The sequence below is a fragment of the Arachis ipaensis genome, chromosome B5 (assembly GCF_059453495.1).
Source record: "Arachis ipaensis isolate K30076 ecotype BB chromosome B5, ASM5945349v1, whole genome shotgun sequence".
In the NCBI taxonomy this organism is placed as follows: Eukaryota; Viridiplantae; Streptophyta; class Magnoliopsida; order Fabales; family Fabaceae; genus Arachis; species Arachis ipaensis.
Genome location: NC_142440.1, coordinates 142,946,818 through 142,972,130, shown reverse-complemented (window position 1 = coordinate 142,972,130; position 25,313 = coordinate 142,946,818). Strand labels below are relative to the sequence as shown.

Sequence of the window (25,313 nt, the reverse complement as noted above, 5' to 3'; positions counted from 1 at the left end):
GTTAGTTTGCGCTATCTAGCAATTTTCTACTAAAATTTAAGTATGATGAGGTGGACATACATTTACACAAAAATATGATAATTTAGAAGAAATTGAAATCACGCATCTAACTTGTTCTTATATGTAAAAAAGAGAGTAGATATCTGCAAAAAAAAAAAAAAAAATTGATGATAGAGCTGAAATTAAAAAGTCTGAATTCTAGTTTAATTTTTAAAGATTTGTTACACTTAATTGGTGTATGTGCAGAGTTGATTTTGAAAGTTTGATATAATTTTTTCACTGGGAGTACTATATATTTGATAGCATAGTGTGGTTACTTGATATGTGAGTTATTGTAAAATTCTTTTTCTAATATTGATATCAGTATTCTCTTCTCTTAGTATTCTGTGCTACTGTTCTAAATTCTCAGTACATTGTTATGGTTCATACCATTCTTAGTTCATGGTATCAAGAGTCTTGTTATTTTGATGATCCATGGTTTTAAGTATTGCAAATTCAAACTCATCTCTCTCTTCATCGTCCTCACTTGCTGTTTTCAACCTATGTTCTTTTGATAATCTAATTGGAAACAAATTCAATGAAAAGAATCATAAGACCTAGCAGCAACAAGCATTAGCAGCTATCTTTGGACAAGATCTTTAAGATCATCTAGATCTAGAAAAAGTTTTATTACAGTTTTAAAATGATGAAGATCTTTCAACAATTTACAGAAGATTGAGACAAGAGGATTATAACATCATCTCTTGGTTACTTCCTTCAATGGATGAGTCTTTCAAGAGTAATGTTAGAATATAATAGGATCAATTAGCATTCATTAGAATTATTTAGTATATTTGAATATTTATTATAGAATATTAAGTCTTTATTATTACGATTCTCTTAGTACCTATAAATACCCTTTTATATTGTATCATTCCAAATAACTTGAATACACTCAATACTACATAAATCCTTTCTCCAGATTAGTCTCTTGTTTCTAACATAGTATCAGAGCCATGGTATCCTCCTTGAGGAGGATAGGTTGTTTTTCTTGGGTTGAAATCACCGTATTTTTTTTTTCTTTCTCTTTTGTCAATACTTTAATATTTTTTCACCTCACTGATTAGCTCATTCACTACTTACTTATTCTCAAAGAGAAAGCATATGTTTCCATCACCTTTCGATAATTTACCATTTCTTTACACTGTAACTTTTTCAGCAGTTTTCCGACAATTTGCCATCTTTTCAACAGTTTTTTGGCCGTCGGCCACTCTTCCGCCAATTCTGTCTGTGTTTTTATATGCCATTTCCGTCAACATTTTTTGTGGCAGTTCCTTTTGCACTCCCTTCAAACAGCGGCAGTTCTGTCTTCGCTTCCTTCAGATAGCGGCAGTTTTATATTGTATCATTTCAGACAACTTGAATACACTCAATAATACACAAATTCTTTCTCCAATTTAGTCTCTTGTTTCTAACGAGTAAGATGGTTGGTTGCACATATGCTCATAATATATGGGACAAGATTGAAGATTACTTCTCCAAATCAACCAAATATCAGATCAAGCAATTGAAATCTTAATTAAAACTCACCAAGAAGCAAATTACCTCTGCATCTGATTATGTTTCGAAGATAAAGAAGATTGTGAATTCTTTGGCAACTTTGGATAGTCCTCTTACAGCTGAGGAACACATTGAGGCTCTCTTAGAAGGTCTAAACGAAGATGATCATATTCTTTGCATGAAGTAGAAAATTCTATCCTCTCTCAAGATGATATGTTGGAGAAATTTCGCAAATTAGATAATTTTCTTTCTCAAGCTCATGTGGCACAGGCTGTTTTACTCTCTACAAATTTTTCTAGAAGAGGATTTGGTGGCCATATAGGACGTGGAGGAATATTCTCACGAGGTAGAGGATCATTTTTTTAGTAATTCTCATCCTCAATGCCAGGTATGTGGACGTTTGAGACATATTGCATGAAGCTGTTTCCAATGCTTTAATCAAGATCAACCACCTCCCTCTCAAGCTTCTCGTTTTTCACCTTCTTCATCATCATTCTCTTCTGAGCATCATCATCATCCAATACATCTACTATCCAGTCTACACCCCCACCACCACCACCCTCTTTTCATAATCCCTTAGCATACATGGCCATACCTTCTTCCGTTTTTGATCCTTTACGGTATCTAGACCAGAATCTGTTTCTTTTTCTCCCATTCTATATTTTGTCTCTATTGATGATTTTCAGACTTGGCATAAATATTTAGGTCATGGTAATTCAACTATTGTAAAAGTTGTCTTAAATAAATGTTTTCAGTTTCAGAATCTAATAATACTAGCATTCCTTCAATTTGTGATAACTGTGCATGTGCCAAAATGCACAAATTATTTTTTTTCTCCTTCCACTACTATATATGAGAAACCATTATAGCTAGTATATAGTGATGTTTAGGGCCTTCTCCAATGATTTCACATCTAGGCTATAGCTACTATGTCATTTTTATTGATGCATATTCAAGATATACTTGCCTTTCCCTTTTGGTTAACAAATCTAAAGTTTTTCATGCTTTTGTGCAATATAAAGCATAAATTAAGAACTTTACAAGATATACTATGAAATACTTGTAGATAATAAAAAGAAATACGTATCAAATGCTTTTACATCTTTTTTACAACAATATAGCATAGAGTATAGATTCTCTTGCCCATATGTTCATGAACAGAATGGCAGCGCTAAGAGGAAGCATCGCCACCTCGCAAAAATGGCTTTAGTCTCTAGTTATGCTCTCTACTACTAAAATGCCCTTAATTTACTGGGATGAGGCTATTTTAACTTCAGCTTTTCTAATTAATAGACTGCCTACAACTATCTTGGATGGCAAGTCATCGTTTGAGATTTTGTTTAAACAACCTCCAGATTATAATTATTTGAAGGTCTTTGGTAGTTTCTGTTATCCACACTTGAGACCATATAACAACAATAAATTCAATTACAGATCACATCAATGCATTTTTATCGATTATGAACAAAATTACAAGGGATATAAGTGCTTATCCCCTTTTGGAAAATTTTATATATTCAGAAATGTGCTTTTTGATGAACATATTTTCTTCTTTACTACTTTATTTTCTTTACTTATTACATCTTCTAATGGTGATTTATCAAGGTGGTGTCTCTGGTGGCTATGGTTTCGGTGGCTAATGGTAGCTATAGGTTGACCAACGAATGAAGAACTGACAGCTGGAGTGTGGTATATTGTCCTTAAGCCTTGTATTAATTTGCTAACTACGGTAAATCGTGGTTCGTTACCGCATGGCTAATAGTGTAAATAAGTGATGTGCCAAGGGATATAAATGTCATTTAGTGGAATGGCCTGTCGGTGATTGAGGGCGTGGCCAGCAACCATCGGAAATAGACGAGATGTGCGGTAGATATTGTTAGAGAAAATCAGTGCGGTGAAAGAAGGCCACGTGGTTTCGGTATTGAATCTTGTGGGCTTAATCACTTTAGCAGCAGCATCTCCGTTCTTCAAGGACATCAAGCACGTGAAGCATATGAATGATGGAGACAGCAAAGCTTTTCATTTGAAGAGAATACCAAGCGCTGCAAATAAAGCTCGAGGGTTGCAGCAAGGAGGCTTGAGCACCTCGTCAGCGCAGTAGCGGTCAAAAATACCAACAAAGCCAAAAAACTCGAGTGTGCACCAGAAATCAAGCGGTGGCGACAAGTAGCATAGATACGTGCAGCAGCACCTTCTGCTGAGGCGGACTATGTTGGATCCAGGTGCATCAGCGGTGGCGGGATGAAATGGCCAGATATATTCTTGTAGCAAGTGTAGAGGAAAGTCCGACAAAGAAGGTGGAGCATATCCATGATAGTTCAGTAGAGAAATGGGTTGGGATTAGGTAAGTTTTCTCATTTCGGGTTGAAACCCGATCTGTTTCAGTAAGGACCAGCTTGTTAGCTAAAAGCCAAAAACAAAAAAGACAAGAAAAAACCGATTACCCACATCTAACAATTACCGTCCTGATTATGAAAGTTACTATTTTTCCAAATTTTCTCGTGAGAGTCAAACCACCACGTGTCATGTTATTACAGGTTTATCACTCTTAGCCACCATAGCCATGACTTTTCCCAAGCCATCACAGATGACACCATTTATCAATTGTTGTTTTTTTATTAGAATGTTCCTAAACTTTGCACTAATGCTAACTCTCAAATATCTCAACAAAATGTTCATGAATATGTCACCTACCCCTCTTTTACTAACTCTATGCCTTTTATTAATAGAAGTTTAGTCTCAAATAGCCCTCACCCTACAATTAATTTTAATGAAGCCTCACACACTGCCTCATACCTCTTCATTCCAATATTAACACTACTAACATATCTTCTGAGGCCACATCTAGCTCAGTGTCTCCAAATTCTATTCCAAATTATAGAATTGAAACACAACTCCCCCTCCCCCTACTTCTACTAATCCCTTACCAAAAAATTAACATCCTATGGTTATTAGAGCAAAGCCTGGCATAATTAAGCCAAAAGCTCTAATTACAACTAAGTCAGACAATAAAATTGAGCTAGAATTATCTAACACAGCAGTTGTAGCTCTTACTATCCCTCATTAAAAATAGGCAATGGAGGAAGAATATAGGGCTTTGATGAGGAATCAGATTTGACCATTGGTGCAACCACCAAAAGATGTTAAAATCATAGGTTGCAAGTGAGTGTTTGCTGTCAAGAAATTGCCAAATGGTAAGATTCAGAAGTTCAAAGCAAGATTGGTGGAACAAGACTTTTATCAAAGTGTAGGTTTTGATTTTGATTAGGTATTTAGTCCTGTGATTAGGCCAGCTACTATGAGGTTAATACTTAGCATTGCTCTCTAGAGATTGGGTGGTAAGACAATTCGACTTTAACAATGCTTTTCTCAATGAAATTTGCATGTGACTATCTTTATAGCACAACCTATTGAATTTGAAACTAACTCAGATAGTTAAATTTGCATGTTGAACAAGTCTCTTTATGGACTTAAACAAGTCCCAAGAGAGTGGTTTCTCAAATTGAGCACCACTCTTCAATCTTTTAGTTTTCAAGGTTCCAAATCTAGCATGTCTCTCTGTATTAAGTGTGGTGTTAAATCTATTATTTTTATCCTATGATATGTTGATGATATAATAATTACAGGAAATAATTCCATTGAGATTGATATGATGATAAAAAAAATTTTGATAAAATTTTTTCATTGAAAGACTTAAGTGAATTGTGATATTTTCTTGGAATTGAAGTGTTGAGAACAAGTAGTGGTCATCTATATTTAACACAAACTAAATACATTAATGATCTTCTCTCAAAAGTAGGCATGCAAGATGTTGCACCAATGCTAACACCTATGCTCTCATCACTTCAACTAACTAGTAGTGGCTCAAAATCTTTTGAAGATCCCAAGTTATATAGATCTGTTGTTGGCTCTCTTCATTATACAACTATAACTCACCTTGATTTAGCTTTTGCAGTGTGTAAAGTGAGCCAATATATGCATGATCCCAGGCTGTCTCATTGGAAGGCAGTGAAACGAATTTTGCAATATCTTCAAGGGACAAAAGAATATGGATTAATCTTTCACAAGTGTTAAGATTTCAGTTATATAGATTTTCAGACTCAGACTGGTCTTCGGATCTTGAGGATCGAAGGTCTGTGTCTGGCTTTTGCATTTTTCTTGGAACTAATCTTCTTTCTTGGTCTTATAGGAAGCAAACCACCATTAGTAGATCCTTACCAGAAGCTAAATTCAGGAGCTTAGCAAATTATGAAGCTGAAATTGTTTGGTTTAGTAATATGCTAGCAGAATTAAAAGTAGCTTTGGCAACCTCCCTACAATATTTTGTGACAATCTTAGCACCGTTCTTCTAACAGCAAATCCAATTTTGCATGACAAGACCAAAAATTTTCAAATTGATATCCAATCCATCAGGGACAAATTCAAGTAGCAAGCACTTCAAGTGGTGCATATCGTTGGGAATGAGCAAATTGCTGATGCTTTGACTAAGCCATTTTCAACTGTGCTTTCGAAAGATTGAGGTGCAAATTGAGAGTTGTCCATAGACCAAATCTCATTTTGAGGGAGGATATTGATGATAGAGCTGAAATTAAGAAGTTTGAGTCCTAGTTTAATTTTTGAAAGTTTGTTACACTTAATTGGTGTGTGTGCAAAGTTAGTTTTCGAAGTTTGTTATAACTTAGTACTATATATTTGGTAGCATACTGTAGTTACTTGATATGCGAGTCATTGTAAAATTCTTTCTCTAATATTGATATTAGTGTTCTCTTCTTCTCTTAGTATTCTCTGATACTCTTCTAAATTCTCAGTGCATTGTTATGGTTCATACCATTCTTGGTTCACGAAGTTCAAAAATCAGGTTCACTTTTGACACACCATGTGGAAAGACAAAGGTGCCCATCCAATTATTTTCCTTTTTGATGTTCCAACTCATCGGAATCATATCAATAAATAAAGAAAGTTGCCTAAATTGTTTTGGGCAATGATAGAGTCAGGTGTATGCTTTCTCATGCAAAGTTGCCTAAATCCTTTTGGGTGAAGCAATGAGGACTGCGATAGATTTGATCAACCTTTGTCCTTTAACTCCACTAAATAGTGATGTTCCAGAGAAAGTTTAGAGAGAGAAAGATGTCTCCTATAGTCATTTGCGAGTGTTTGGCTGTAGGTCTTTTGTTCAAATTCCAAGAGATGAAAGGTCTAAACTTGATGAAAAGTCAAAGCAGTGTATCTTCATGGGTTATGGTTACGAAGACTTTGGTTACAGATTATGGGACCCGGTGAACAAGAAGATAATTAGAAGTCGAGATGTGATTTTTCTTGAAGACCAAAGTATTGAAGACCTTGAGAAGACAGATAAGTCAACAATAACTGTTAGACGTTTTGCTGATGATGAACCTGGTCCTTCAACTAGACCTGTTGATGGGGGAGATGTATAAGTTGATCATGATGGTGATGATTTTCATGATGAACCTACACCTCAATCTAAGGTGCCAGATGTAGAAGTTCCACCAGATGTTGAAGTCCCATCTGAACTACCAGTTGAGCCTGAATTGAGAAGATCTACTAGAGAGCGTCATCCTTCTCAAAAATACTCTCCTCATGAATATGTGATGAACACTGAGATTGGGAAGGCAGAGAGCTTCCAGGAAGCTATGTCTAATGAGCATAAAGAAGATTGGTTGAAGGCCATGCAAGAAGAAATGAAATCCTTGCATGAGAATTATACGTTTGAATTGGTGATGCTACGGAAAGGTAAGAGAGCATTCAAGAATAAATGGGTGTTCAAACTGAAAGCGGATGAAAATGTCTTACGGCTAAGGTACAAAGCTTGATTGGTTGTGAAAGGTTTTGAGCAAAAGAAAGGTATTAATTTTGAGGAGATTTTCTCTCTAGTTGTGAAGATATCCTCTATTCGAGTTATGCTTGGATTAGTGGCTAGCTTGAATTTAGAGGTTGAGCAGCTTGATGTGAAGACTGCATTCCTTCACGGTGACATAGATAAAGAAATTTATATGGAGCAACCAAAGAGTTTTGAGGTTAAAGAAAAGGAGCATTTTGTATACAAGTTGAAGAAGAACTTATATGGGCTGAAGCAAGCGCCAAGACAGTGGTACACGAACTTTAATTCCTTCATGGAAGGTCATAGGTATAGTAAGACTTCTTCTGATCATTGTGTGTATGTTAAGAAATTCTCTGATGGTGATTTTATAATTCTCTTGCTTTATGTTGATGACATGTTGATTGTTGGTCATGACACTAAGAAGATTGAAAGTCTTAAGAAAGACTTGAACATATCTTTTGCTATGAAAGATCTAGGTCTTGCAAAGAAAATTCTTGGCATGAGTATCACTCGTGACAGGAAGAATGAAAAACTGTGGTTGTCACAGCAGAAGTACATTGAGAAGGTTTTAGAAAGGTTTACCATGAGTAATTCCAAACCTGTTAGTACTCCACTTGCTAGTCATTTCAAGCCGAGTTCACGGCAATGTCCTACAAGTGAGGAAGAAAAAGCAAAAATGAAGAAGATTCCATATGCATTTGCAGTTGGCAGTTTGATGTATACTATGGTTTGCATCAAGCCGGATATTGCTCATGCCGTTGGAGTTGTTAGTCGGTTTCTCTCTAATCCTGACAAGAAACACTGACAAGCAGTGAAGTGGATTCTCAGATACCTTAATGGTACTTCCAGAGTTTGTTTATACTTTGGGGGTGACCAACTTGTGTTGGATGGTTACACAGATGCGGATATGGCTGGAGATCTTGATTCAAGAAAGTCTACTTCTAGTTATATGATGACTTTTGTAGGGGAAGTTGTGTCATGCCAATCTTGACTTCAAAAATGTGTTGCTTTGTCTACTACAGAGGCAGAATACATTGCTGTTGTTGAAGCTTCTAAGGAACTCTTGTGGATGAAGAAGTTTCTATAAGAGTTAGGCATCAATCAAGAGAAGTTTGTGTTATTCTATGACAGTCAGAGTGCTATCCATCGCAGCAAGAATCCGATGTTTCATTCCAGATTGAAGCACATAGAGGTGAGGTATCATTGGATACGTCAAGCGCTTGAGATGAGTCATATGAACTTGAGAAGATCCATACTGATAATAATGGTTCAGATATGATGACTAATAGTTTACCTGTAGTGAAGTTTAATTCCTGCAAAGAGAAGACGGGCTTGGTGGAGCAGCCTACCCCACTTGAATTGATGAGGAAAATATTTATTGGTGGGTCCCCAATCTTAAGTAGGGCCCACACAACTTAAAACAAAATAAATAAGTAAATAAAGAAAGTGGCAAACGCCATGAGAGAGAAAGAAGATTCTCTTTTTGAATGAAAAGAAAAACGAAGCCCTGCTTCGACATCGAGGGAGAAGAAGAAAATTTGGGGGAAAAGGGCAAGTCATTTTTTATGCGATTGAACCCGTAAATTTGCTCCATTTCTTATGAAATTTTAGTATGTTATTATTGGTGTAGAGATGAACATTAGGATATAACTTGTTAGTTGTATTGCCTTCTCTTTTGTCTGATTTGAGATATCCACTTTGTGGAAGATTTATATTGATTCCATCAATTTTGATGATGTATTTTGTTGATTGTTGAGATGCTCTAATACTACTAGAAAGACTGTTTATGTACCCATTATTTTGATAGTGGAAATTTTTACTACACTAGGTTCTATGAATTTTTTGTCCCTCTTTTTGGGGGAGTTTTTCCATGTTAAAATTCTGATGTCTGATTATTTAAATTCTGCCATTATATTTGTTATTTGGAGTATCTTTGGTATTGTCTATTTAATCGCACAGGTTGTGAAAAAATTATTTTTGGTACTTCTACGGTTAGACATATTCTTATTTAAATCTTTATTGAGTTTTTTCAACATTTATTAAGTAAAATCTCTTTTCGGCTTTTATTCTTTTTCAATTTAGACTACTCACATCTTATCGATTGAAAAATGACAATTTACTCCTTATTCTTCTTTTTCATTAAACACACCAGCTCTTTTATAAAAATAATTAAGAGGCAGATTGTTATTTTCATTATATTCACATTTGAACAGAAAAATATTGAAGAATAAACTGAACTTAATGCACATATATGAGTAGCATGTTGAGTTCAGGATGTAATGAAAAGTGATTGGTAAACTGTTTGAACTTGAAGCCGAAAGTACATAATCTACCCACAAGCATAGTACACGTAAAGATAATTAGAGTTTGACTTTGTCTAGATTAATTTCAAATTTAAACACGAAACTAAAGAATAAAATGTATAAAGATAGAATAATGGCCTTGACATGCTCTTCCAAACCTACATAATAAATTCTTAAAATGTTGATTTTTTTATTAAATTACAATAATTAAATTGTACCCTTCATCAACTAAATTGCACTCTATAATAAAAGTAGGTAAACCAATAATAGAATTGGTGTGAATGGTAAACACCTCGAATTCGCTTAAACGGGTCTCGAGTTTAAGGCTGTCCATTTTAATTAAGCTACTTTTGGAAAAATAACTTAAACAATAAATGACTATATCAAAAGTAACTTATAAGTTATTTTGTGTTTAGATTTTTAGTTTTAAAAGTGCTTATTTTATAAAAATGTGATAAAAGGTAGCAGTATTATGAGAGAAGTCTTTTTTTTTAACTTCTCTATAAGCTCTTAAATAACTTCTTAGAAAGCTGCAATTTGGTTTTGAAAATTATACCATACATTAATACTAATACTTTTTATAAGTCAAAAGTTCAAAAAGTTACTTTTGAAACTTCTCAAACGGACCTTTAGTCTATACAACTATTCTCATTGGAAGACTCATCCACGGGAGCCAGATGCACAATTTGAATTGAGTTTGGATCTAAAACTCCAAACACTAGGCGGACCAAAAAAAAAAAAAAAGAAAGGTAAGCCAGATAACAAAGGAAAAAGACTTCATACTTTTCCAATCTTCATCCTCATTTATTACCTCTTTAAGGTCCAGAAAACACACTATGCATACTCTTGTGAGGCCAACATTTAAGTGTACACGTTAATACATTATGGGCCACACTACACTCTTGGTTCTTAATTGTGAAAGAATTTCTCTTTAAAAACATCCTATGATGACTTCTTTGGTAACAAATGGTTACTTGCTTATATACATGGTTGCACCGTGACCATGCAAATCACTTGTAGCAACTTAATTAATCCAACCATTATGTTGGCAACTTCTCAATGAAACTTGACATTGATGGAAGAAGATTTTTAGCTGCAGCTCTAACCTAAATCTAGCTTAAATCTAAACACTTTTTCCTAGATTATATATATTTCTAGGCTAATCATTGAGAAAACTAAAAGATCAAAGAGAAATAATGAGCACAGTTATGTGCATAATTTGAACATAATTAACTTTGAATTATATAACTACTCTACATAATTAAGTTAATCATTTCAACAGCTATATTTGCCTATAAGTATGGAACAAGTATAGGGTGGCAGCCTCCTCTACTTGTGCCACGTCACCCGATCATTTCCAACTTTATCAAATTCAGGCTATTTTTTTTTTTTGCATGGAAGTGAGATGAATCATAAACTCAAACATTATAATTGTTTGCGTTTTTAAAATTGTGGAAAGTCAACAAATCAAAAGTGAATCTGATATTTGTACTTCAAATTTTTTAATTTTTTTGAAACAAAATATTAGACAGTCTAATTTCAGAAAATTGGAATGTTCGATTTTTATATTTCTGTACCTCCCAGAAATTAGAGAGTCTGATCTTTTAACATCCCAACAGTTCATAATCCAAAAAAACACTATTTTCAATCTAATATAAAAAATAAAAAGTGTCAAACTCAATGACGAGACAAGAAATGTTTATATGACTCATTTTTTTTAATACTCGTTATATACTCATCATTCCATTCTCACAAGTCATCTTATGATTAAGAGAATCAGAAATACATAATGAATACAAGAAAAATAAGTCATTCTATGACTGTTCTTTATTCTAAATGGCGCAGAATGGTACATTAAGAAGCCTTTTTCATATTGATATCTTTGAATGTTGTTTGTCATTACACGTTTCCCCCACCTAGGTAGTATAAGATTGTCACATATGGCAGTTAACATTTACTTCTAACAAAGGGAAAAGCAATCAGCATTCAATTTGTTGGGACCACCTACACAGTTACACCTAATTTTCAATTTTTGTATGTTCTTGCTCCACAAGGTACAATGCAATGCCATCGTTCATGTTTAATCCACCACAAACATATTCCATCAGAATTTTCTTGGTTCAGAAAGAACCAGCAACTTGAGTATTTTCCTCTGCATTAAATAGCTTAGTCTTTTCCCACCTCAATTTAACTAACTTCTTTCTTCCTCTTCCAGTTCCAAACACTTTTGTCATTCATCATATCAAGATTTTGTTGCAACAACAAACAACTTCTTCTTGTTCTTCATTCACTAGAGATATGGAAACTGGTAATTATTCTTACTCTCCCAAAAGAAATTCCAATGCTAGGCTTCTTGAAGAGTTAGAGGCTCTAAGCAAATCCCTTTACCAATCACACACAGCTAGAAGAACAGCTTCCCTTGCTTTGCCAAGAGATTCAGCTCCTCCTCCTGTCAAATCTGTTGAAGATGACAATGCCAGTGCTAAAATTGATATCCAAAGCAGTAACAAACCTCGCACACGCAGGTTGTCCTTGTCGCCGTGGAGATCAAGGCCGAAGCGAGAGGATAACAAGGCACCCCCCTCAAAGCCACAACAAACAGAGAATTTGGTTGAGAAGAGAGGGATTTGGAGCTGGAAGCCTATGAGGGCTCTTTCTCACATTACAATGCAGAAACTAAGTTGTTTGTTTTCTGTTGAAGTTGTAACTGCTCAAAACCTTCCTTCATCAATGAATGGACTAAGGCTTTCTGTCTGTGTTAGAAAGAAGGAAACAAAAGATGGTGCTGTCCAAACAATGCCATCAAGGGTTGTTCAAGGAGCTGCAGATTTTGAAGAGACTCTTTTCATCAGGTGCCATGTTTATTGCAACCATGGCAGTGGAAAGCAGCTTAAGTTCGAGCCGAGGCCATTTTATATATACCTTGTTGCGGTTGATGCTAAAGAGCTTAACTTTGGAAGAACCTCGGTGGACTTGAGCCGGTTGGTTCAAGAATCCATTGAGAAAAGCTGGCAAGGCACCCGGGTTCGGCAATGGGAGACAAGCTTTTCCTTGTGTGGCAAGGCAAAAGGAGGTGAGCTGGTTCTGAAATTCGGTTTCCAAATCATGGAGAAAGATGGTGCAGGGATTGCAATTTACAATCAGGACGAGAACTTGAATTCCAAGTCCAGCAGGTTCATAAGCCTGGCATCTTCGTTTCGCAAACAATCCAAGAGATCCTTCAGTGTTCCTAGTGCAAGAATAACAAGCAGAAATGATGCTTGGACTCCTTCAGATATAAGGTCAATAGGGGATTTTCATGGATTGCATGATTTGAGTCTTGATGACACAATTTCGGTCCAGGATTCCTCAGCTTCTGTCCAAAAACTTGATGATGGCAAGGAGAAGGTAGATGATTTCCATCTTCTGGATTTTGATATCGTTGATAAAGGTGTTGAGGTTCAAAAGCAGAAAAAAGGTGATGGAGAAGAATCTGAGAGGTCTGTGGAAGTGAAATCAGCTTCAAGTGAGGTGGTCAAGGAGATAGTACATGACCAATTGCACCTCACTAGATTAACCGAGCTTGATTCGATTGCACAGCAGTTAAAGGCTCTTGAGACCATGATAGGGGAGGATATCAACTTGATAAAAGCAAGGGATACAGACTCACAAAGATTGGATTCTGATGAAGAAACAGTGACAAGAGAGTTTCTTCAGATTCTTGAGGATAAAGTGACCAGAAGATACAAAATAAACCAATCTGAAATTCCACCTTTCCAACTTGAAGGGCATGCACGTGAACATGGAAATGAAGATTCTTCTGAGAAGGAGGAATCCAAAGTTTATCTTCCTCATCTTGGCAAGGGCTTGGGTTGTGTGATTCAAACAAAAGATGGGGGCTACTTGGCATCCATGAATCCTTTGGACAGTGTTGTGGCCAGAAATGATACTCCAAAGCTAGCAATGCAGATGTCAAAGCCTTTTGTGTTGCAATCACATCAATTCTCAATGGGGTTAGAGTTGTTTCAGAAACTGGTTGCCAATGGTATTGAAGATTTCAGCTCTGAAGTTCTCTCCTTGATGCCAATAGATGAAATGATAGGCAAAAGTGCAGAACAGGTTGCTTTTGAAGGCATTGCTTCTGCCATCATACAAGGTAGGAACAAGGAAGGAGCGAGTTCAAGTGCTGCACGCATAGTTTCTGCCCTGAATAGTATGGCGAATGCTATGAGTTCAGGAAGGAAGGAAAGGATTTCAACAGGGCTTTGGAATATAGATGAAAATCCACTCACTGCAGAGCAAATCCTTGCATTCACAATGCAGAAGATTGAGTCCATGGCGATTGAGGCGCTGAAAATTCAAGCCGATATGGCCGAGGAAGAAGCTCCATTTGATGTTTCTGTGACCACCTCAAAGGAAGAAAACAATGACAAAGATCTGTTGAGTTCTGCTATTTCACTTGAGGACTGGGTCAAAGATCAAAGCTACAATGAAACCAGTGCAAGTTCTTACAAAGAAGCATCACATATCACACTGATATTTGTTGTCCAATTGAGGGATCCAAAAAGGCGCTATGAGGCGGTTGGGGGTCCTATGATGGTACTAGTTCATGCAACTGCAGACACAAAGAGGAATGAATATAATTATGATCATGAAGATGGTGAGGAGCAAAAGTTTAAGGTAACTAACATGGATGTTGGGGGCTTCAAGGTTAGGAGTGGTGTAAAGAATTATGCATGGGACGGACAGAAGCAAAGACTAACTGCAATGCAATGGCTGGTGGAATATGGATTGGGAAAGGCAGGGAAGAAAATCAAGAATAATGCATTGATCAAAGGACAAGATTCTCTGTGGAGCATTTCATCAAACATCATGGGTGACATGTGGCTCAACACCATGAGGAACCCAGATATCAAACTTGTGGTGAACCAATAAGCATGTCAAATCAAATCTTTGTCCGAAAGTTTTGCAGATCTTCCAAGAGGAGTGGCTTGAGCTTGCAGATAAAGGAATACTAGAACTATGCAAGTTTCATTCGTCCTTATGATTTTCAATATTAGTGAAACCCTTTTATTAGGCCTGTCAATGTGTTAGTTATTTGGTTAGATTTCTGTTGATTCAAAAGCATGCACTTATTTATGTATTATTTAGATGGATTAAGGCAATTAAGAATCTCGATGTAAAATTTGTTGTATATGGTTTTTGATAACCACTGTTAGTAGAATCTAATTCTCAGTTTACAATTTAGAAAATTACAAGGACTTTTTTTAAAAAAATAATAATCGTAGAAAGTTACAATGGAAACACCAAACAGGACGAGATAAAAAAAAACAACAATATTGGAAAAGATATGGGGAAAAAATAGTTAATATTAAATATTGTTCGAGTTTTTCACTTTTTCAATAAATTATTTTTTGAAAATATCATTTCAAAATATTTATTTATAGGATCAAATTTTATAACAATAGCCACTTCTGCATGTAACATGGCCTGAAAGGAGGTGTTAGTGTTACTTAAGTCCTGAGAAGTGGGAACACAAACTTGTGTCATAAGTCATAACTCGTAAGCTGCGATCATTAAAAGATACTCCGCAAATTTTAGTTGAAACAACCTTAATATTATCAACTTAAAGTTTATTGATCTATTACTCAAAATTGTAATTTTAATTTTAGTTTTAATAATTAATTAGAGGATCGTAGTCACTTCAAAAAAATTTGGTGACTTGAGTGTTAAAGATTTTACGTGTGCTAATATATCTTTACTTGGTAAATTGGTATGGCAACTTTTTCATTGTCAGGGCAAACTTTGGGTTGCTCTATTGATAACGAAGTATTTGAGAAATGAAGAAATTTTAGATGGCCTTTTTTCTTGTAATACTTCTCATGTTTGGAAGAGTATTTCAAAGGCTTTTGGTACTCTTAAAGATGCTTTCTCTTGATGTGTTGGATCACTTGATCAAATTTTTTTGTTTGACAAGTAGGGTATTGAGGGTCCAATTGCTTAAGATTTCTATTTTGTTCATATATCTTACTCAGATTTAACTATTAGAGACATTTGAAAAGATAGCCAATAGAATCTCCATGATGTTTTCTCTAACATTCCAGAAGATGTCAGACATCGTTTGAATGCTTATAATCCAAATTTGAATGATGGGGAGAGTTCGGGTTGGTCATGGAGTGTGACATCTTCTACACTCTACTCAACTAGGAGTGGATACAGTTGGATAGCCAAAAGAAAGTTTGATTGGAATGAATGTGATAATTGGTTGTGGGTATGGTGACTACATATTCCTGAGAAGTACAAGTTCTTGATTTGGGTCAGTCTTCATAATGCTATTCCTTCGGCAGAATTTCAATTGGATCATGGCTTAACTTTATCTAGCACTTGTCATCCGTGTCAAAGTGGTTCTAAATCCATGCTTCATTGTCTTCGGAAGTGTCGTAGTGCCAAAGAAGTCTGGAATCTTTTAAGCCTATATTCAGATAACTCAAATTTACGTGATTGGCTCTATAGAGGTGCAAAGATGCATATGTTTTTCTTTTCTTCTCGACCATCTGGTGGATTTGAAGGAGTATGAATCATGACTTATTTAATACAGATGACTCTTGGAGTGCTAGTAAAGTGATGAGTTTGATTTGTAGTTCAATAAGGGAGTTCCACACCATTTTTGCTATGCATCAATTTTTGTCTCCTCCTTCACTTTGTTTACATTGGGTTTCATTCTGTTAAATTGAATTGTGATGCTAGTTGTTTTGCTCCTTTTGGCTATGCTGGTTTTGGTTGTATCGTTCACAATTCTGATGGATGTTGGTTGAAATGTTACATTGGAAAAGTCGAAGTGTGCAGTGTTCTTTTTACTGAATTGTATGTGATTTGGAGAGGTTTACTTCTAGTTTGGAATAGTGGATTTCATGAGGTTATTTGTAAAACAAACTGTTTAGAAACCCTTTTCTTGGTAAACCAAAAAATGCTTGTAATGATATTCCGGAATGGAATTTGGCAAAACATATATAGAAAGTTATGAATTGAAATTGGAATTGAAAAATCTCTATTCTTTTAATTCAGAAAAATGTGAATAGTGTTACAAATTGTATCGCTAAAGCAACTGCTTTAGTCACAAGAAAAAACCAAACTGCCTCCTATTTAAGTAATTTCTAGCCTTTATTTTTTTTTTTTTGTTTTTAACTTATTTAAATAAAAAAAAAATTTAAGGTTTATAGTGATGGAATATTCTTAGAACAACATATCTGAAATGTGTTGTGAAGCACATCTAATCGTTGAGTGAAGAAACAGTTGGAATTTATAACAACACAAATACAAAAGTCTATTAGTAATTAGTATAGAAATTGTTTCACAAAAAAGGCTCAAGTAAAGTTCATGGTTCTAAAAACCAAATCAAATTGGCTAATTCAATCCGGTTAATAAAAAGCCAACCACTAAATTGGTCTAATTTATAGTAAAAACTGGTTGTCAACAAACCAGAAAAAATAATAAACCAATTATTCTAAAATAAAACAACTAATTTTTTAAAAGATACATATATTTTATTATATGCGTTCAACTTTAGTTAAACTTTCAAACTATTAAACTCCTAATTTACTGATTCGATAACCAATTTGGTTTTCAAAAAGTTCGTAAAATCTCTAAATTACTCAATATTTCACATCTCGTGTTCCACCAAGCAAGGGAAAAAACCAACTTTTAGGCTAAATGTGTGTAAATTTTACTTATTTTAGATCCACCAATTTATAATCGTAAGTTCCCCAGCATATCTGAAGAAAAAACAACTATATCTCAATAATGTTTTCAAAAACATGTCTCTAAAATATACAGGTCACAGCATAGAGAATTGATAATATCAGATTTCCACAGCTAATCGGTGGATCAATTTCAAAATAACAAAGCAGCTAAAGGCCTTGCAAGGCCACATAAGAAGAATACACAAGCAAAACAGCACCAACATAGAACTCTTCTAGAACTCAGTACCCAAATAAATCAAAAGAAATACCCAAATGAGTATTATATTTCAAACTTGATGCCTCACTGCTGCCACAGCATTTGTCTTTGCACAAATTATGTCCTGCTCACACAGTGACAAAGATCTGTTGGAAACATGGAATGCAAGTGTCAAACTAAATTAAGAAAAGAATTAGGATAAAGTATACCTTTTGTCCTTAACGTTTGCAATTTTTTTCAAAAATACCTCTAATGTTTAATTTCATTCAATTTTCTTTTTACCGTTTTCGATTTGTGTCAAAGCTATCCCTCGATGTTTTCAATTTTGTCAACATTTTAGATGGTGTTAGCCAAGAGTAATTTTGACACGTATCAAAAATATTAGGGGCAAAATTGAATGAAAGTAAATGTTATGAGCATTTTTGAAAAAAATCACAGACATTATAAGTAGCATATTTTACCCAAAAGAACTAGCACACACACACATGATAGTGAAACACAGAGAACATCTAAAATCAACAACGTTGACCATTAAAATCAAAAGAAGCTTGACAAGAGAAACAAAAATAATAAAGCAGTATGCAGTTAAAATATCTTTTACCTTAAGTCAAAATTGTCACAAACTTACAGGGCAGTAACCTTCCCCACTGCAACAGTTTTCCCTGCACGATAAACGAAAAGGGTTTCAACATATGTTGATACCAGTTTGCGACACAAGACAGCATTCTTAAATATTACCTTCACTGCGAAGAGTAAATCTCCCAAGCTGTGGAAAATCAGAGAACTTCTCAATGCATATCATGCTATTAACCTGTAAAAAAGAAAAGAAAAAAACTATCCAAATCAGATTAAGATTAAAATAGATTGAAAATGTAATGCAATTAGACTAAAATTAACAAATTAATCCCTCTCTATTAATACTCAACAATCATAACCCAAGATTGTTGGGCAGTTACCTTCAAAGTCCTTGGAAGCCCAAGTATAAATATGATAATATTACAAACATCTATCCAATTTTACAAAGACATAAATGCACCTGAATTCGGCACACAACATTAGCCCCGTTCTTCACAAAGAGGACCTTCTTTTTCATAGGCTTCCTTGTTTTTGGATCAATTTGATGTAAGAGCTCAATAATCTCACATTCTTCAACAACAGAGTGGATATGCAAAACAGCCTTATACCCCGCAGTAAAAATAGCCTGGACATTATATAACATACATAAGCTCTTGGAAACTTTGCTAGTATTCAAATGCAAAGACAGAGAGAAAGCGAATAAATACATTGTCCAGCAATTCAAGGATTGCCAATTGAGCAACAAACTCAGTAACAGCTGGTATTGAATTTGCTGAAAGAAAGAGAAAAACCACACAGACATGCTAATTAGCAAATGTGCAACAGGATATGGTCAAAGCAAACAATCTAAAAGCAAAGAAACTAAATAAAATTATTAGACATTTGTGGACAGGAATAGCTCCTTTCTCAGTATTCTAGAATAAATAATTTATAATGTAACCAATTACCAATATTATCCTAGCCTCTTCAATTTGAGTAATCATGCCAAAAGCCTCAATAAAATTGAAGAACGAAATCAATTAACTTCTTGAAAAGAATTGAAATGCAGCACATTAGCAGATTACTATTGGTATATAACAGCTCATCACGTGACACATTACTCTACCGCTAGCATTTTCAATTTCACATGGAAGACAAAAACAACAAATGAACACCATGAAAGTTGAGACAAACCTTTGCACATATACTCAAACTATTAGTAAAATTATATTTCCTAGATCAGCTTTTTTCCCCACTAAAATTTCTTGTCAAATGTATTCTGAAGCATCACATCTTTCAAAGTTTACAAAAGCTTACCAACACTTGATAGGACAAACCCACTTGATATGTCGTCTTCTTCAACACCAGATAATCTAATCCTTAAATTTTCACCAGGTCCAGCACGTTTGACCTTATCCTCATCAATATATATAGCAACAACTTTTACTTGAGCCTACAAAATTATATGCAGTAGTCCATAAAAGGGGATAAGACAATGAAAAAGAAAAAGAAGAGAGAGAAAAGCAGAAGACGACGATGAAAAAGAACAAAGGCTCAGAGTAACTTAAAAACTATCACAAATACAAATCCAAAATATAAACTACCTTATTTGGCATAACCAACAAGGAATCTCCCTCACGAACGGTACCAGATTCCACTTTTCCCATAACAACAGTTCCCATGTCTTTGAATTTGTCAATTATAGGCATCCTGTGCCAATAAGAAATTCTCCCTTATTAGAACAAACTAAGTAAAATTATTATATTTGACATTTGAGAGAGAAAGTGAAGCAATACAACACAATGTTAGGCCACAGATTACCTAAAAGGGCCTTTGGGGTCTCGCTCAGGAACTTCAACAGCATCAAGTGCTTCAAATAAGCATGGGCCATTCCACCATGGGCAGATCTTTTTATCCACTCTTGTCTTCATATTTGTACCGACCAACCCAGATATTGGTAGAAAAATGACATCTGGTAAAAGATACAGACTTAGTAGAGGAATTTCACTTATGCCACCCATCAAACAAGATAAAATGAGAAAATATATAAGAACTTGTTTGTAAAGAGGCTTTTAGCACTTCCACTTTCATATACGAAACTTCCCCAAACCTACTCCAAAGAAATGGCCTACGGAACAGGTGAAATAAAAAACTATGCAGCACAAACCGAACACCCACAAAACTTGATCCTCCTTCTTAATACAAAACATGCTACCTTCCACTTCCAACCTTAACATCATCCTGACCGTATCTAACATGTCAAACCATGTCCAACATGTCAACATTTTTTCCCAAAAAAGCTACTAACACTTCAGCCATCTTCGATACACCTCCACTAGCATGCAGCAAGACATGAGCAGTCACCACTCTAAATGAGAACCAGAATTTCTTAGTGAAACATGACAAACATGTTTTAAATATTTGCAATCATGTTCATCGTTGTATAAAGCTGTTAAGCAACATAATTCACACACTTTAACTTATAGCAGCATCCCAGAATCGAATACAGGCCCAAAAACGAGGAAAAACTAAGTACCAGCATACCTTTTTTCACATTGTATCCTGATTGTTTTAGAAATGGTGTCATTTTGGACTCAATTTCATCATACCTAGTGTCAAACCAGTGTGATGAATCTCATTAAAATTGTAGACAGAAGTTCAGAATCAAACACTAGATATGTGCATGTGTGTGCGTGTGCGTGTGTGTGTGTGTGTGTGTGCGTGTGCGTGAGAGAGAGAGAGAGAGAGAACCTTTCTTTTGACCATTCCACAGTCGGCTCATCCATTTTATTGACAACAACAAGCAATTTAGCCACCCCCAACGTTTTTGCGAGCTGGACATGTTCACGAGTTTGTCCACCTCTCTCGTATCCTGTTTCAAATTCTCCCTTTCGAGCTGAAATTACCTGATTGATAAGGCATGGAGAAACACAAAGATATCATCAAATGCTTGTCAAGAAGCACCTATTGCAAGTTAAAAAAGAAAGTGCCATACATCATAGATAAACTCACCAACACTCCAATATCGGCCTGAGATGCACCACTGATCATGTTAGGTACATAACTTTTGTGACCCTGCAGGAACATTGTAATTCATATAAACAATGTACTTCATACTAAATATTACATATTCATTAACAAATTTTTGTTTGCATCAGAAAAAAGGATATGACACGGTAGATCATGAATAGACTTGAAGTTAATGGATCATGCAATAACAATACTTACAGGTGCATCCAAAATTGTAAACCTTGTTGTCTCTGTTTCAAAATGTGCTCTTCCAACTTCAACTGTCTTTCCCTACAATCAACACATATATCCAAATTACTGCATTCACATAACTATAATTAACATGCAAAAATGAAGGCCAATCATTTGGGATACTCTTAATTTTATCACTTATATATTCATACCTTTACCCTCTCCTCCTCATTTGTGTCCATAATATAAGCCATATACCTAGCAAATAAATTTCAGCATTAATCATTAAAAATATATACAAGGACACAGACCTTGGAAGCCGCAAAATTTTGAAAAAGGTATATATATGCAGAAAATTGAAAGAATCCAAGCCTTTTTTTTTAAGTGTTAATTGCAACACAAACATCAATTTCTCTTTAAATGCCAGTCCTTCTCATTGTCAGTTCTTCTCATAATGACTACATCTCTAAACAGATTATAATCTATAAAACTTCAATTACTAGCAACTAGTAAAAAAGTTACAAACCAACAGAAGACTTGCCAAAAGATCAGTATAGTCAAACTTGATTAGAAGAGTGCAATAACTATGATAGAATAGTCATCCAACAAATTCAAGATGACTTCAAAATTAAAAAAATAGCTTGTAACAAATTTCTCTTCTATTTTTAAAAATTAACCTTAAATTTCACATACATATTTGTAGTTATGCTGTTGAAAAATAAATAAAACCATCATAAGGGAAGATCAAAGAAAGGCTCAAGGTCCACACTTGTCATGGACATAAAACTGACAGAAACATAATATATAAAACTCCTTAGATAATTACAGAAAAAGAAGTGATCAAAGGCAAATGCATTTTAAAAAAATGAAAAAGGTGATCAAGCAGCACAATTAATTTCAGCAGGAGGCAATTGGACTGGCTAGCATGATTATAGCCCCAAATAAGTTTATGCTACCTGACCCAATTTCAACAAAGCGGCAAAAGATATATTTACAACATCTTCCATCAATAAATCAGTGAAAGTTTACCAGCTTTCTCTACTTTTGTCTTTAGCTTCTTTCTCATATTTTTGGATAGTTCTTTCATCAACCTGGCCACTTAGAAACAATATCTGACCTCCTGTTGTAGACTTACCAGCATCTGGAACAAGAAGCAAGTCAAAACACTTACAACACTTATGTAACTTCTCTAATAGTATATGATCTAACATTTTAAGCCTCTCTAAGGATCCCTTATGTTAGAGTATGCAAGCCGAAAAACTCAATTATTTATTTCCTTTCTAGCCAAACCATTGCAGTTTATAAATTGAACAATTTCTGTTTTATCCAATTATAATAAGCAAAACACCTTTCAGATCAAATCAATATCCTATGAAAACAAACTGTATCTTTATTCGCTCAACTGTCCAAGCACGAGATGCAATTTTTATCCTATATCACTAATAATCCATAATTCAGCTTGTTTAGACATTCTAATGTATAAACCATGTGCTATTTGTGCGAATAAGCCAATATTCGCCAAAGAAGTCATTTACCAAAACTGACGCTACATCATTGGTTCAACACCGGATTACAAATGTGCACTGTACTGTTTAAGAAAATTTCAATTTTCTGCAGATTTAATTGATTTGATTCCAACTATTTGATTCAGTTATTAAGCTTGCCAAACAAACCCGTTAGGGCCTACGAAATATTCACACTTTAACATCACATACCTCAGTCTAGCTTTACTTTTCAAGTGTTTAAATTAAAAAAATTTATAGCTAGCCAATTTTACCATCATGAGACCCTCATGATGCAAGATTGTGACAGTAGAGCTTATACGCCATTTTATTAAAGAGAGTTTGATAGGTGAGACAATTGAACACAAGGTTAATAACTTAATATCTACAAAGCCTATAATTCATACGATACACATGGATGACAATACACTTAAATGATTGATAGCTGACGAATAGATGATACTGTAGAAAACCAAACATGGGAACTCCTGATTAAAAAATAATGACATAGGAAGGAACTTTTATAATCCATCAACTTACCTACATGACCAATAAACACAACATTTAAGTGCCTTTTTTTCATCATCTCCGCCTCATCATCTTCATCCTGTGTAGGAGGAATTTCCTTCTCTTTTGCTAAAAATCAAGGTCATGCAATCAGCCCCCAAAAAAGATAAAGAAAAAAAGAGAACACTGCCAATTCTCATCATTATTGGAAATGAGCTGTCTAATTTTGAAAAGGAAATTTAAATTCATATGCAGCTATAAGAAAGAAATTTAAAATTCTCTTTCTACCTTTTGGTTCAACATCGATAGGTTCTGCTTGAACTTCTGGTTTTGGATCTGCAATCACCAAGGAAAAACTTCTCTATAAAATTGCAATGCTCAATAATCAATATACAGTAATGTAAATAAAAATAACGTAGAGCTAATGCAATTGGAATTCCTCCTTGCTTAAGAAGTGAGTATAATTTTATTGTTATAAAATACAAAATTGTTTCAACTTTCAATATTATTCTCAAATGTGAGTCTGTTCATTTGTGTCATCTACCGAATGACATTGAATGATTTTCTTCTAATATAATCAAATATTAGGTAGTAGATAAAATAATGTGCAAACTATGTATGTAATCTGCTAATTGGAATTATGAATGAGATCATTCATTCAAAATTGGAATTACTAAATTCTTTACCACCAACCTTCATCCATATGTTCAGATTTATCAACTTCTTCTGGCTTCACATCCTCTGGCGTTACTGATCCATTAGTCTCTTCTGCATGAACCAAAGATTAGTTTTTTTTTTTTTCTGGTGGGGAGGGGGGGGGGGTGATATAACAAATAAGAACTAAAACACTCTTGTATAGTTGAAAACCATTAAAAGATTGCAAGGATATTTAGTTACCCGCAGAATCAAGTTGTAAAGAACGAATGTCCTCCTCGATATCTAGCATTCAAACAAAATTCACATGAGCATTAACATCAATTGCCCGATTTTCTTTAAAGGAAAAAAAATAGTACAATTGCTTTGGCTTAGTTTAGGAAAAACATTCAATTTTTATTACCGTCGAAACAAACTACAGACTACTACTTCACCATCTAAGTCAAAATTACTAAAAGCACAATGCAAGACTACAAATTGGAACCTCACAACCCCAGTCTCAATGTAATCACAGATCAATGTAGGTTTTGTTTTTGCTAACTTTTAAAGCTAAAACTGCCATTTATTTTTATTTTAAATACAAATTAAGCTAAACCAACGCCTCTCTAAAGCAATTCTAAAAGAGCACAATGGCAAAAATAATAATAATAAATTAAAAATTAAAACACAAAAAGAACAAATTGAAGGAATCCATAACTCAAAGTGAGCATATTTCTATTATATGGATTGAACAATGACGCGGCACAGATCATAATTCTCAAATCGAAAAACAAAGAAAAAAAGACGGATTGGAGGATCCGAAGCATAATAAAATGAAGAATTGGAGAGAATGAGAAACATGTATTGGAGGTGAATTGTAAAGACGTACCCATTGATGAAGAAAAGAGAGAGCGAGAAAGTGAAGAGAAACAAGGGTTGCAGAGGGTTTGGGGAAGCTCGCAGGTGAAAGAGGAAGGCGGCGCGTTGTGTGAAAGTGAAAATACGAGTGAGTGAGTGTGTTAGTGTGTGTGTGTTTGGATTGGAATAACCTCACCCAGCGTGCATCAATCACTCGTGTTTCAATTTTCAAAGGGGTTCGGCTTCTGTAGGACCGAAAATCGGTCGAACCGACTCAAGTTTCATTTATACATTAACATTCGCTTGATCATACACAAAACTACAAAAGTGTCATTATGGGAAAAACATTCTAGAACAGGGGTGATAATATGCAGAGTTAAACTCCAAAGTGGTCTTTGAGATTCACGATTTTACTAATTTAATTTTTGACTTATCAATTGC

At 34.8% G+C, this 25,313-nt stretch overlaps 1 protein-coding gene and 1 pseudogene across 3 annotated transcripts; one reads left to right on the top strand and one right to left on the bottom strand.

The window, feature by feature from the left end:
* Positions 1-11,534: 11,534 nt before the first annotated feature.
* LOC107644229 (protein PLASTID MOVEMENT IMPAIRED 1 pseudogene) lies at positions 11,535-14,912 on the top strand (annotated as a pseudogene). The gene has a single exon (XR_015883786.1). The product of XR_015883786.1 is annotated as a protein PLASTID MOVEMENT IMPAIRED 1 pseudogene (transcript).
* Positions 14,913-17,433: 2,521 nt separating this feature from the next.
* LOC107644228 (uncharacterized) lies at positions 17,434-25,095 on the bottom strand. Of its 2 annotated transcripts, none has more exons than XM_088488185.1 (19): positions 24,904-25,095; positions 24,279-24,320; positions 24,075-24,149; positions 23,670-23,717; positions 23,415-23,510; positions 22,402-22,513; positions 21,585-21,630; positions 21,400-21,471; positions 21,184-21,246; positions 20,923-21,077; positions 20,716-20,780; positions 19,993-20,143; positions 19,776-19,881; positions 19,489-19,624; positions 18,900-18,964; positions 18,653-18,817; positions 18,355-18,427; positions 18,218-18,278; positions 17,434-17,762 (listed from the first exon to the last, which is right to left on the bottom strand). In XM_088488185.1, the coding sequence occupies exons 1-18, from the start codon at positions 24,905-24,907 to the stop codon at positions 18,241-18,243; spliced, it is 1,512 nt and encodes a 503-aa protein (XP_088344311.1). In that variant the 5' UTR covers positions 24,908-25,095; the 3' UTR covers positions 17,434-17,762; positions 18,218-18,240. The 2 variants fall into 2 exon arrangements, with proteins under 2 accessions (XP_088344311.1, XP_088344312.1); XM_088488186.1 differs by having other exon boundaries at positions 17,434-17,740; positions 24,904-25,077.
* Between the last annotated feature and the right edge of the window lie 218 nt (positions 25,096-25,313).

Coding starts and splice junctions, on each gene's coding strand:
- LOC107644228 (XM_088488185.1), bottom strand. Junction 19,882..19,992: donor GACCCCAAAGGCCCTTTTAG/GTAATCTGTGGC, acceptor TTATTGGCACAG/GATGCCTATAATTGACAAAT. Junction 18,428..18,652: donor ATGTTGTGTGCCGAATTCAG/GTGCATTTATGT, acceptor TCTTTTTTACAG/GTTAATAGCATGATATGCAT.